Genomic DNA, 14470 nt, shown 5'->3' with positions numbered 1-14470 from the left:
GTTTCCATCCTGTGCCCCTCTGTTATCCACAGTCCCTGTTAAGCTTCGCAATACCTGATCTGAGCTCTAGGTGGCAGCAGAGTGTCCATCCTGTGCCTCTGCGTTATCCACAGTCCCTGTCAAGCAGTGCAATACCTGATCTAAACTCTAGGTGGCATCAGGTTGCAAACTGCTTTATTAAAGCCCAACTCCAGCTAAAAAAAAATTGTGATGAAGGGTTATAACCTGCTCCTCTCCTTGTTGTTCTCCCCTCAGATGTCCCCGTCACCCCTAACCCTCTGTGCTGGAATTATAAGGGAAAGAATAATCACCATTTTAGTGTCAGAATTTTTTTCCACTATGCAGTTTCGCTTACTTTGCTGCATTCTCACAGAGTTTCTGTATTTGACCGCCACTGAGCATCTGATAATGTTACAAAGAAACGGGAAGTAGGTGTTGAGTTTTTTCTATCTCATATAACTGTGTTCTTGGTACTGTGATCTGCTGTTCTCCTTTCTGTTCTCATTTCATATCAGCACACGGACCGCTCATCAGTGTCAGAGGGGCACCGCTGTCTCCCGGGGTCCCTCTGTGTGCCATTGTCCAGTATGAGGGTCTTCGCTGTGATCTGGGGATCCCTCTGCCTTATTGGTAAGTTTGGGAACATTCATCAATACATAAAAATTAGGGGTGAGAGGGACATAGGAAGAGGGAATCACCTGTTCATCAGTGTCTGGGAGCAGGGTTCCCACTGTGATCTGGGGTTCCTCTATTTATTAGTGTTCGGGATTAGGGTTTCCACTGTGATCTGGGGTTCCTCTCTTTATTAGTGTTCGGGATTAGGGTTCCCACTGTGATCTGGGGTTCCTCTCTTTATTAGTGTTTGGGATTAGGGTTCCCACTGTGATCTAGGGTTCCTCTCTTTATTAGTGTTCGGGATTAGGGTTCCCACTGTGATCTGGGGTTCCTCTCTTTATTAGTGTTCGGGATTAGGGTTCCCACGGTGATCTGGGGTTCCTCTCTTTATTAGTGTTCGGGATTAGGGTTCCCACGGTGATCTGGGGTTCCTCTCTTTATTAGTGTTCGGGATTAGGGTTCCCATTGTGATCTGGGGTTCCTCTCTTTATTAGTGTTCGCTGTTCGGGATTAAGGTTCCCACTGTGATCTGGGGTTCCTCTCTTCATCAGTGTCTGGGATTAGGGTTCCCACTGTGATCTGGGGTTCCTCTCTTTATTAGTGTTCGAGATTAGGGTTCCCACTGTGATCTGGTTACCTCTCTTCATCAGTGTCTGGGATTAGGGTTCCCACTGTGATCTGGGGTTCCTCTCTTTATTAGTGTTCGGGATTAGGGTTCCCACTGTGATCTGGTTACCTCTCTTCATCAGTGTCTGGGATTAGGGTTCCCACTGTGATCTAGGGTTCCTCTCTTTATTAGTGTTCAGGATTAGGGTTCCCACTGTGATCTGGGGTTCCTCTCTTTATTAGTGTTCGGGATTAGGGTTCCCACTGTGATCTGGGGTTCCTCTCTTTATTAGTGTTCGGGATTAGGGTTCCCACTGTTATCTGGGGTTCCTCTCTTTATTAGTGTTCGGGATTAGGGTTCCCACTGTGATCTGGGGTTCCTCTCTTTATTAGTGTTCGCTGTTCGGGATTAAGGTTCCCACTGTGATCTGGGGTTCCTCTCTTCATCAGTGTCTGGGATTAGGGTTCCCACTGTGATCTGGGGTTCCTCTCTTTATTAGTGTTCGAGATTAGGGTTCCCACTGTGATCTGGTTACCTCTCTTCATCAGTGTCTGGGATTAGGGTTCCCACTGTGATCTGGGGTTCCTCTCTTTATTAGTGTTCGGTATTAGGGTTCCCACTGTGATCTGGTTACCTCTCTTCATCAGTGTCTGGGATTAGGGTTCCCACTGTGATCTAGGGTTCCTCTCTTTATTAGTGTCCGGGATTAGGGTTCCCACTGTGATCTGGGGTTCCTCTCTTTATTAGTGTCCAGGATTAGGGTTCCCACTGTGATCTGGGGTTCCTCTCTTTATTAGTGTTCGCTGTTCGGGATTAAGGTTTCCACTGTGATCTGGGGTTCCTCTCTTCATCAGTGTCTGGGATTAGGGTTCCCACTGTGATCTGGGGTTCCTCTCTTTATTAGTGTTCGAGATTAAGGTTCCCACTGTGATCTGGTTACCTCTCTTCATCAGTGTCTGGGATTAGGGTTCCCACTGTGATCTGGGGTTCCTCTCTTTATTAGTGTTCGGGATTAGGGTTCCCACTGTGATCTGGTTACCTCTCTTCATCAGTGTCTGGGATTAGGGTTCCCACTGTGATCTAGGGTTCCTCTCTTTATTAGTGTCCGGGATTAGGGTTCCCACTGTGATCTGGGGTTCCTCTCTTTATTAGTGTCCAGGATTAGGGTTCCCACTGTGATCTGGAGTTCCTCTCTTTATTAGTGTCCAGGATTAGGGTTCGCACTGTGATCTGGGGTTCCTCTCTTTATTAGTGTTCGCTGTTCAGGATTAGGGTTCCCACTGTGATCTAGGGTTCCTCTCTTTATTAGTGTTCGGGATTAGGGTTCCCACTGTGATCTGGGATTCCTCTCTTTATTAGTGTTTCGGGATTAGGGTCCCCACTGTGATCTGGGGATCCTCTCTTTATTAGTGTCCAGGATTAGGGTTCCCACTGTAATCTGGGGTTCCTCTCTTTATTAGTGTTCGCTGTTCATGATTAGGGTTCCCACTGTGATCTGGTTACCTCTCTTCATCAGTGTTCGGGATTAGGGTTCCCACTGTGATCTGGGGTTCCTCTCTTTATTAGTGTTCGCTGTTCGGGATTAAGGTTCCCACTGTGATCTGGGGTTCCTCTCTTCATCAGTGTCTGGGATTAGGGTTCCCACTGTGATCTAGGGTTCCTCTCTTTATTAGTGTTCAGGATTAGGGTTCCCACTGTGATCTGGGGTTCCTCTCTTTATTAGTGTTCGGGATTAGGGTTCCCACTGTGATCTGGGGTTCCTCTCTTCATCAGTGTCTGGGATTAGGGTTCCCACTGTGATCTGGGGTTCCTCTCTTTATTAGTGTTCGGGATTAAGGTTCCCACTGTGATCTGGGGTTCCTCTTTTTATTAGTGTTCGGGATTAGGGTTCCCACTGTGATCTGGGGTTCCTCTCTTTATTAGTGTTCGGGATTAGGGTTCCCACTGTGATCTGGGGTTCCTCTCTTTATTAGTGTTCAGGATTAGGGTTCCCACTGTGATCTGGTTACCTCTCTTCATCAGTGTCTGGGATTAAGGTTCCCACTGTGATCTGGGGTTCCTCTCTTTATTAGTGTTCAGGATTAGGGTTCCCACTGTGATCTGGGGTTCCTCTGTTTATTAGTGTTCGGGATTAGGGTTACGACCGTGATCTGGGGTTCCTCTCTTTATTAGTGTTTGGGATTAGGGTTCCCACTGTGATCTGGTTACCTCTCTTCATCAGTGTCTGGGATTAGGGTTCCCACTGTGATCTGGGGTTCCTCTCTTTATTAGTGTTCGGGATTAGGGTTCCCACTGTGATCTGGGGTTCCTCTCTTTATTAGTGTTCGGGATTAGGGTTCCCACTGTGATCTGGGGTTCCTCTCTTTATTAGTGTTCGCTGTTCGGGATTTGGGTTCCCACCGTGATCTGGTTACCTCTCTTCATCAGTGTCCGGGATTAGGGTTCCCACTGTGATCTGGGGTTCCTCTCTTTATTAGTGTCCAGGATTAGGGTTCCCACTGTGATCTGGGGTTCCTCTCTTTATTAGTGTTCGCTGTTCGGGATTAGGGTTCCCACCGTGATCTGGTTACCTCTCTTCATCAGTGTCCGGGATTAGGGTTCCCACTGTGATCTGGGGTTCCTCTCTTTATTAGTGTTCGGGATTAGGGTCCCCACTGTGATATGGTTACCTCTCTTCATCAGTGTCTGGGATTAGGGTTCCCACGGTCATCTGATTACCTCTCTTCATCAGTGTCTTGGATAAGGGGCTCTGCTGTGATCTGGGGATCCTCCCTTTTATTAGTTTCTGAGATTAGGGTCTCTGCTGTTATTTGGGGTCCTTTTCCATACCTATGTTTGGGATTAGGATCTCTGCTTTGATCTGGGGTTTTTCTCTTCATCATTGTCCAAGATAAAAGTCTCTACTGTGATCTGTGGTCCATTTGTTCATCAGTGTCCTGCATGAGGAGCTCCACTGTGATCTGGGGGTCTTTCCCTTCATCCTTGTCTCTGATGAGGGTTTCAACTGAGATCTGGGGTCCTTCACTTCATAATTTTCTGGTCTCTGGGTTTCTACTGAGATCCAGAAACACTCTTTTCATCATTGTCTGAGATGAGGGGCCACGATGTGATCTGGATTCCCTCTCTTCATCAGTGTCTGGGATGAGGGGTTCCCCTGTGATCTGCGGTTGCTCTGTTCATCATTGTCTGGAATAAGGGACCCGATGTAATCTGGGGTCCATATCTCTTTATCAGTGTCTGAAATGAGAGTCTCCACTGTGTTTGTGGTTCAACTCTTCATCAGTGTCTGGGATGAGGGGTTCCCCTGTGATCTGCGGTTGCTCTGTTCATCATTGTCTGGGATAAGGGGCCCCCAATGTAATCTGGGGTCCATATCTCTTTATCAGTGTCTGAAATGAGGGTCTCCACTGTGTTTGGGGTTCAACTCTTCATCAGTGTCTGGGATAAGGAGTTTAGCTGTGATCTGGGGCCCCTCTCTTCATCGGTGTCCAGGATCAGGGGCTCCACTGTGATCGGGGTCCCTTACTTCACCAGTATCTGGGATGAGGGACTTCACTGGGGTCCCTCTGTTCATCAGTGTCTGGGATAAGGGGTTCCACTGTAAACTGGGCTTCCCTCTGGTCATTGATGTCCAGGATGAGGGGCTCCATTGTTATCTGGGCCCCCTCTTCATCAGTGTCCTGGGTGAGGGGCTCTGCTGTTATCTGGGGTCTCTCTGTTCATTAGTGTCCAGGAAGAGTGTGCCCACTGTGATCTGGGGTTCCCCTTATAGTGTTACCCCCGTAGCAGCCACTGTAGTGGTAGTAACCCAGTAGTAGTAGCGTTATATCAAAGGAAACAGGCACTGAACTAGTCAGTAAAGGCAAACTTCATACATTATCACCTGATATGGTTGGTAACGAAGTAAGCATAGAAATGGACTAACAATGGTAATCACACGATTCAGCTTACAGGGTGACACTTGGCATCCAGATCAGCATAATTAGTAGCAATGTCACCTAAAGTGCAGCAGTGAGCAGTAATAAAGCTTGATTTATCAACCACATAAACTATACTGCCAAAGGGCATTGATGGTGACTATGCTAGTCCACTACTGATTGTATGTGCACTCTCCATGAAATGAAGGAGATAGGAGAAGGGAATAAAGAGGACTTGCAGGATGGTTTTGCGGAAGGGGCAGTCCTTATGTTGTTACATATATATACATATACATACATATATACATAGTTACATAGTAGGTGAGGTTGAAAAAAGACGCAAGTCCATCAAGTCCAACCTATGTGTGTGATTATGTGTCAGTATTACATTACATATCCCTGTATATTGCGGTCATTCAGGTGATTATCTAATAGTTTCTTGAAGCTATCAATGCTCCCCGCTGAGACCACCGCCTGTGGAAGGGAATTCCACATCCTTGCCGCTCTTACAGTAAAGAACCCTCTACGTAGTTTAAGGTTAAACCTCTTTTCTTCTAATTGTAATGAGTGGCTATTGTGGGGTCACCAGTACAGTATTTGTAAATTGAAATCATATCCCCTCTCAAGCGTCTCTTCTCCAGAGAGAATAAGTTCAGCGCTCGCAACCTTTCCTCATAACTAAGATCCTCCAGACCCTTTATTAGCTTTGTTGCCCTTCTTTGTACTCGCTCCATTTCCAGTACATCCCTCCCGAGGACTGGTGCCCAGAACTGGACAGCATACTCCAGGTGCGGCCGGACCAGAGTCTTGTAGAGCGGGAGAATTATCGTTTTATCTCTGGAGTTGATCCCCTTTTTAATGCCAATATTCTGTTTGCTTTATTAGCAGCAGCTTGGCATTGCATGTCATTGCTGAGCCTATCATCTACTAGGACCCCCAGGTCCTTTTCCATCCTAGATCCCCCCAGAGGTTCTCCCCCCAGTCTATAGATTGCATTCAGATTTTTGCCACCCAAATGCATTATTTTGCATTTTTCTACATTGAACCTCATTTGCCATGTAGTCGCCCACCCCATTAATTTGTTCAGGTCTTTTTGCAAGATTTTCACATCCTGCGGAGAAGTTATTGCCCTGCTTAGCTTAGTATCGTCTGCAAATACAGAGATGGAACTGTTTATCCCATCCTCCAGGTCGTTTATGAACAAATTAAATAGGATTGGTCCCAGCACAGAACCCTGGGGGACCCCACTACCCACCCCTGACCATTCTGAGTACTCCCCATTTATCACCACCCTCTGAACACCCCCTTGTAGCCAGTTTTCAATCCATGTACTCACCCTATGGTCCATGCCAATGCACCTTATTTTGTACAGTAAACGTTTATGGGGAACTGTGTCAAATGCTTTTGCAAAATCCAGATACACCACGTCTACGGGCCTTCCTTTATCTAGATGGCAACTCACCCCCTCATAGAAGGTTAGTAGATTGGTTTGGCAAGAACGATTCTTCATGAATCCATGCTGACTACTGCTAATGATACCGTTCTCCTTACTAAAATCTTGTATATAGTCCCTTATCATCCCCTCCAAGAGTTTACATACTATTGATGTTAGGCTAACTGGTCTGTAATTCCCAGGGATGTTTTGTGGGCCCTTTTTAAATATTGGTGCTACATTGGCTTTTCTCCAATCAGCTGGTACCATTCCAGTCAATAGACTGTCTGTAAAAATTAGGAACAACGGTCTGGCAACCACCTGACTGAGTTCCCTAAGTACCCTCGGATGCAAGCCATCTGGTCCCGGTGATTTATTAATGTTAAGTTTCTCAAGTCTAATTTTAATTCCGTCCTCTGTTAACCATGGAGGTGCTTCCTGTGTTGTGTCATGAGGATAAACACTGCAGTTTTGGTTACTGAAGCCCCCCGATTCACTCGTGAAGACTGAGGAGAAAAATAAATTCAATACCTTTGCCATCTCCCCATCCTTTGTAACCAGATGTCCTTCCTCATTCTTTATGGGGCCAATATGGTCTGTCCTCCCTTTTTTACTGTTTACATACTTAAAGAATTTCTTGGGATTTTTTTTGCTCTCCTCCGCTATGTGTCTTTCATGTTCTATCTTAGCCGTCCTAATTGCACCCTTACATTTCTTATTGCATTCTTTATAAAGTCTGAATGCTGAGGATGATCCCTCAACCTTGTATTTTTTGAAGGCCTTCTCCTTTGCTTTTATATGCATTTTTACATTGGAGTTAAGCCATCCAGGATGTTTGTTCGCTCTTTTAAATTTATTACCCAATGGGATACATTGGCTAATGCCCTTATTTAATATGCTCTTAAAGCAAACCCATCTCTCCTCCGTATTCTTTGTTCCTAATATTTTATCCCAATTTATGCCTTTTAGCAAGGTTTGTAGTTTAGGGAAGTTGGCTCTTTTGAAATTCAGTGTCTTTGTGTTCCCTTCATGTTTCCTATTTGTGTGATTTATACTGAAACTAATTGACCTGTGATCGCTGTTACCTAAATTGCCCCGTATTTCCACATCTGTTATCAGGTCTGTATTGTTGGTAATCAGTAGATCCAGTAATGTTTTATTTCTAGTTGGTGCGTCTGCCATCTGACCCATAAAATTGTCCTGCAAGACATTAAGGAACTGGCGAGCCTTAAATGAATGCGCGGTTCCCTCCGCCCAGTCTATGTCTGGATAATTAAAATCTCCCATTATGATAACACTTCCCATCCTTGCTGCTAATCCAATTTGTGATAGGAGATCCATCTCCACTTCCTCCCTCAGGTTAGGGGGCCTATAGCATACTCCCAGTATTATTTTCCCCTTAGCTTCATCCCTTTGGAGCTCTACCCATAAGGATTCCACCTCCTCCCTAGCTCCCTCAGTGATGTCATCTCTCACATTCGCTTGTACATTATTCTTGATATATAGGCATACCCCTCCCCCTTTTTTACCCTCTCTGTCCTTGCGGTATAGGGTATACCCTTGAATGTTTGCCAGCCAATCATGAGAGCTGTTGAACCAGGTCTCTGAAATTCCCACAAAATCCAAATACTCCTTGTACAACAGTATCTCTAGTTCACCCATCTTGTCCGCCATGCTCCTGGCATTAGTGAACATGCCACATAGTTTAGACCAGTCGCATATTGTCCTCATATTGGGTGTTTCAAGATTGCAACTAGGACTTGCTACTATACTCACCTTGTTCTTCTGCCAGCTATCGATGGGGAACTTTAAGAAGCATTGGTGCATGCAGCGTCAATTTTAGTCAACCAGTATGCAGTAAGAGTGCGATATAGGTGCAGTACAGGGGCAGTATAGGCGTGCTGAAGATACAGAAAGAGCCCTTTCTCACTAGAATGCAGTTGTGGGAAACTCATGCTGCATATCAGTTTCTTGCACCAAGCGAACCAGAAAGACGTCATCAGCAGTCACTTCTAGTTCATGTGTATACAGTATATTCTGGGAGTGTCTGGTGCAGACATCACATCTGGTGTGCAGTGTGGACCAGCAGGAAGGTGAGCGGGGTCCGGACTGGAGTGGAACAACTGAGAACTCTATAGCAGAAGGCGAGTGGGGACAGGAGAGAGAAGACTGAGCTGCAGAGGATCAGCAGAGCTGGGGGACCAGAGCAGGAGAAACTAGCAGATGTCCCATATGGTAATTAGCATGGGACCAATATAGTGGGAGATGAGCAGGGACTGGAAAGAGAAAGGACTTAGTGGTGGAGAATCAGCAGAGCTGGGGGGACCAGGGGGGAGAAACTATCAGATGTCACAAGGGGAGTAATATAGTGGGAGATGAGCAGAGACTGGAGAGAGAGGAGGATCAGCAAACCAGAGGTTTAACAGAGCTAGGTGGGGGATACTACTAAGTGGGGGATCAGAAGAGCTGGGGGTTACTTACTACTCAGTGGAGGATAAGTAGAGCTGGAGGTTACTAATGAGCGGGGGATCAGAAGAGCTGTGAGTTACTACTGATTGGGGGATCAGCAGAGCTGGGGTACTACTAGGGTTGCCACCTCATCCCCTTAAACCAAAACACATATGAATTACACGGGTTCTGAGGCTGGTTTTAGTGCAGATAGGGCACCAAGTGAGTTTAATTACCACCTGTGTAATTCATATGTGTTCGGTTTTAAAGGGATGAGGTGGCAACCCTTGGTATTACTGAGGTATGGTTTTGCTGAACAAGGGAACTAATGAGCTTGAGATCTGCTGGGCAGGAGTACTAATGAGCTGCAGGTATTACTGAGTTGGGAGTACTACTGAGCTGGGGTTCTACTGGGCCTTTTTAAAACAAATAGAAAATCAATACGCATGGGACATTTTCCAAGCTTCAATGAAGCTTCAAAAAAGCATCACCTAATGTCCTGCCCCAATACCCCAGTCCCTGTTAGCAGTGTGAACAATGGGCTTTGCCCTCTCACCAGTCCCTGTGGTGCGGTGGTGAACTTTTGCTGTAGAAAGGGGGGGGTCCTTAGCCTCTCCACAGAATGCCTCCAGAGATTCAGCAGTGGGAAGTAGAATTTGAGAGGATGCTCTGGTCTCCCTGCAGCAAGGGTCTAGATGCGGTCCGTACTGCACTGCCCTGGGCACAGACTGGCTTCAACGGCAGATCTCATCTCTATCTCAGGGAGACAGTGCAGCCTCTGGGGAACCGAGTGGCCAGCCTGCTCAGGGGTCTCGGCTTTTCACCCCCATCCTTCCTCTCGAGCTCAGCGCCGTAATGGAAGCCCCTCAGATGGGGACCCTCCAGCCTCACTGGCGCGGCTTTCCACTTCGCCGGCCGGTGCCAGTTGTAATGCTTCAGGCAGTGAACTATGTTGGATTGAGTGGATCACAGCTTCAGAAGTCTATGAATACTATATTCTTAACAGTTAACTTTAACCTTAACAGCTATCAGGTAGTGTTAGCGAAATTTGGCTGCACACAGAGCACACAGCCAAATCTCCTGTTTCTAATCATAATAACAATTTCGTCTAATGATATAATATCATCTCACCTTTTGATCATATGTCTTTCCTCTGGCGTAGCTTATCCTCTGGTGTGTGCCTCATGCTTACAAATAGAATCACAACCTCATGCTTCCAGTTCCAAGATCACCCTGCAGCCAGCCTCCCTCAGCTGTCTGAGTGAGCCACTTTATTAGCATATCAATAGGAAGTCCCGAAGCTCGAAGAATAGGCCTCCAACAGCCAATAACACCTCTTACAAAGCTTGTGACATCACAGGATATTAATGACTATATAAGGATTTAACAACACAGGAAAATGCAACAGCCAATGAACAATGACTACAGGAGCCTTATGGGTGTGTCTGAGCAGAGACAGGGTGCATGTATGTTTTTAGAAGCCACATGGCTTTCAAACATTAACCCTGTCTCCAACCAGAACCCAAAAGACTCCCGTATTTCCGTTGATAGAAATCCCTATTATACATTGTTCCAGAGAACAATGTATACCTGGATTATTCTACTGTCTTTGTGGACGAGAGATTATCGGCAGGCGTACACTCATTGGGCCACAAATGTGTTGATCAGGTACACAGGGGCAACACGAGAGCACACTTGTTAAACCGATAATGTCTTTGCAGAGTGAACACACCCCCACCAGATGATCGTTCTGTGCATCGCACAGGGGCCCTTAGCTGGCGGACACGTCCCCACTCCGCAAACATTTCTCTACATCCCCAAAGAGCTTTTCACTACCAAACGGATCTCAACCAGCGTTGGTCTGCCCCAGTCAGCTCTTTAGAGTGGGCTACGATTGAACACACACTGGGAGACTTATGACAATACATTAATATAAAATTTTCCACAACAGTAGGAAGACTCAGATAAGTTTGGAAATACAATTGGTTTTATTTAGAGTGGTTATACACAGAAACGACAGGGTGCTGCAGAGGCATCTTAAGCTTAGTAGCACTACACAGGGATAAAGTTTATAGGAAACGTAAAGATACTTGCAGTGGGTTGATTCCTGGAGATGGGGTCACCCAGTGGCTTCTTGAGAGATGTACTGGTCTCCTATGTGGAAAGGAACAGGTAAGGTTTTCTTAGGGCAAATTAAGTAGACTGTGGGTAGGGCAGAGGAGAGTCTCTGACTACTAGAGAGGAAGGGGCTCTGTCCAGCCCAACAATTTGAAGTTGGAGGGGCTCTGTCCGGCCCAAAAGTGAGATGGTAGTCGGGGCTCTGACCAGCCCAAAAGAGAGATGGTAGTCGGGGCTTTGTCCGGCCCAAAAGAGAGATGATAGTCGGGGCTCTGACCGGCCCAAAAGAGAGATGATAGTCGGGGCTCTGACCGGCCCAATAGAGAGAGATGACGGCAGTTTTCTGTTGGAGATCTTTACCTGGCATCAGGTTCTTAGCACGAACGTCAAGCAAATGGCGTCAGCTATTTAAGTAGGTACAAGAGGAGGAGCAGGGTGATGTTGTTGTGACGTCATCAATCTGCGACGGAGTTTGTGGAGATATCAGAGCTCCCAGTGGAAAGATAAGAATATTGCAGGAGAAATGTTGGAGCCTCCAGTGGAGGAATAAAGACATTACAGGAGAAATGTCGTAGCTTCCAGTGGTGGGATAAAGACATTACAGGAGAAATATCGGAGCCTCCAGTGGAGGGATAAGGACATTACACCAGTGCTGGGAGGAATCCCAGACATAGGTGGAGCTCTTCTGGCAGGGACCGTGGCGTGGCTTCTCCCCCGGTCCCGCCTGCACAACACGGGAGACAGGAGCGTGCGGCCGCCTCACCCGGTGAGGCTCCTGTTAGGGAGGCGGCCCGACATGGGAGAGACATCGCTGTGGGTGCCGGCCAGTCGGTTAGAGTGGCCGGCGGCCCTCCAGTGCCTCCTTTGGGAGTCAGTCGCGCCCCCCTGGGACGGCTGTGAGAAGTGGTGGGAGAAGTGCAGTGGGGAGGAATACCCAGAGCGCAGATGGCGCTGCTGGAGTGGGAGTGCTGCACAGCCCGGCAGATGGGACGTGAGCTTCAGGATCCAGGGCTGATGCTGCCTTCCATGAAGTCCCCTCGGTTGCTGGTCGGCTAGATGTGGCGTTCACCCGGTCACAGGGTGAGCTGTCCAGCTCAGATGATGGTGAAGTGCCTGACCAATCTGCGGCGGTGGATTCCAGACCTGCAGCTGTGGGATCCTCTCCTGTGCAGCCTGGTAAGTGTTGGATGGTTTGTTGGGAGCGGGGGGTAGCAGGGTGTTGTCCCCCGCCGGTGTTGTCTTCTGCACTCCTCACTCATCGGACTGTGTGTCTGCTGCGTCGGGCATGGGCTCAGATGTACACCTTTTAGCGGGTTTGCGCACACTGGTGTTACGCTTTGAGGTGAGTACAATTCCTGCTTCCCCGGTTTCCGTCTGAATTCCCAGCCAGATGGCCACTGGGGTCCCCCGAGATGCTGCTGCCCCTGTTCCTGGGTCTAGTGTGGCCACTGGTTCGGGTACGGCAGTGGTGGTGACATTGGGGCTCAGACAGGGTAGATAGTTTCTGACAAGACGGATACATCAAAGGAGTCGGGTAAGGGGGTAAGGTTTCTGACACTTTCCGCTTGGCTGACACGGCCAAGTGCAAGGTGTATGTCTGCTTTGAGGGCCCATTGGGGACCCATCTCAAACCAATAGTGGAAGGGTGAGTATGTTGAAATTTTCTCCCTTTTCCATCCAAACTTTAACTTCGAAAAAGGATGAGGAGAAAAAAGGGCGGTATAGCCTGATTCCCCGATTCTTTGTTAACTGGCTACATTGTTTGCTATATTAGCGAGCGTGATTGGCGAAAAACAACTTGAGAGCTGTTCGCGCTTTTCTGCTACCTGGATGCCATTGGGGAGGCTCAGTGGGTTTATGGGGGTCAGGTGTGACTCCAGTACGACAAACAATTTCATAAGCGGGAAGCTGTCCGCCCCTCCCTGCGCTGGGACCACAAGGACATCATCAGCTTATGGATGAAGCTTATGTCATCTGCGAGGGCCTCCACATCGTTTTTTTTCCGGTGGGGCCAGAAGTTTGAGTACCCCGGCACAGCTAAACGACGGGGGGTTTTGTCGGCAGTACAATGAGGGAGCGGGAAGGTTTGGAGACGGACGTCGTTTCAAACACGAGTGCTCCGGTTGTGGAGAGTCCAGAAAACACAAAAACACCAAACCAGCGCCGTCCCCTTACTACTTCCTCTTTGTGCTTTACATAGGGTATCCATCCCATCTTCTCCAACCACGGTCTCCACATTTTTTTCAAATTCCTTAAAATTTCTTCTCTTTGTATAAACAATTTTCTCCCTCCTCCGGTACCCTGACATCTGGGGCACCTGGCATCTGCTGTCCACCCGAACCTGAACAGTCTTTTAGGTGTATAATATTTCCTATGTACCAACATCAAAAACAAGATCTTCTGTGTGGGTGAGACCGACACCAGGTGTCCTCTCTCTAGTATCCTCTTCCATTGCTCGTCCCTAGATCCATTGCTTGTCCCTAGATCATAGTTACATAGTAGGTGAGGTTGAAAAAAGACACAAGTCCATCAAGTCCAACCTAGATCCTCCTCGAGATCCTCCTCCCACTTTTAAGCAATTCCGGGCTCTCAATACTTCCTCCACATATATATGGGTAGATTTCTGATGTAAATCCCCCAGTCCTACTCAGGTTCATTATTCTTTGGTAAATGGTGGTATTCCACCAAACCGGGCCTTGTTTCTCAAACTGAGCATTTAAAGCGTGTCTAATTTGTAGATATTTATAAAATGTATGTTTAGGTATATCGTATTCCTCTCTCAATGTTGTAAATGTTTTTAGCGTTCTTCCCTCATACAGTCGGGCCAGCCTATCTATTCCTTTCATTTCCCATTCTTTGATCTTTCCTATCATCTCCAGCTCCCGGAGGTTCCTATTACCCCAGAGGGGAGTATATTCTGTCACACCACCTTGTCCCCTTAGTGACTTTACTGCTTTCCATACATTTTATGGCTAGCCTTACTGTAGGGGTTTTATTAACAAAGGAATCAGCCTCCAATACCTCCACTACCATCTTATGGGATGCCCCTAGTATCATTAGTTCCTTGTTTATTCCTCCTTCAGGGTCTTTACTCCCTCTTAAGTGTTGTAGTTGGGCTGCCAAAAAGTAACTCCGTGGATGTGGGACTGCCATACCCCCCTCCCTTGTTGATAACTGTAGGGATTCTAAGTTTATCCTGGCCTGGCCTCCTTTCCATATTAATTCTCTAAACAGAGTGTCAATTTTTTTAAACCATTTCTTGTGTATCCAAATCGGGGTGTTATGCAATAAATATACCGTATTTATTTAACACACACTTTTTTCCCCTTAAAA

At 47.1% G+C, this 14470-nt stretch overlaps 1 protein-coding gene across 11 annotated transcripts in view; it reads left to right on the top strand.

Moving 5' to 3' along the window:
• The first annotated feature begins 454 nt into the window (after positions 1-454).
• Positions 455-14470, top strand: part of LOC141124036 (uncharacterized) — a 256951-nt gene continuing 242935 nt past the window's right edge. For 7 of the 11 annotated variants that reach the window (XM_073612121.1, XM_073612116.1, XM_073612113.1 and 4 more), the window contains exon 1: positions 456-630. In XM_073612121.1, coding sequence (XP_073468222.1) covers positions 588-630 — 43 coding nt within the window. In that variant the 5' untranslated portion in view covers positions 456-587. Of the gene's footprint in view, positions 631-14470 lie in introns of all 11 variants that reach the window. The other 4 variants (XM_073612119.1, XM_073612117.1, XM_073612118.1 and 1 more) reach the window with 2 other exon arrangements.

This window comes from Aquarana catesbeiana, linkage group LG01 (genome assembly GCF_042186555.1).
Source record: "Aquarana catesbeiana isolate 2022-GZ linkage group LG01, ASM4218655v1, whole genome shotgun sequence".
Lineage (NCBI taxonomy): Eukaryota > Metazoa > Chordata > Amphibia > Anura > Ranidae > Aquarana > Aquarana catesbeiana.
Note: the sequence above shows the minus strand (reverse complement) of the source record. Positions and strands in the feature narration are given on the sequence as shown.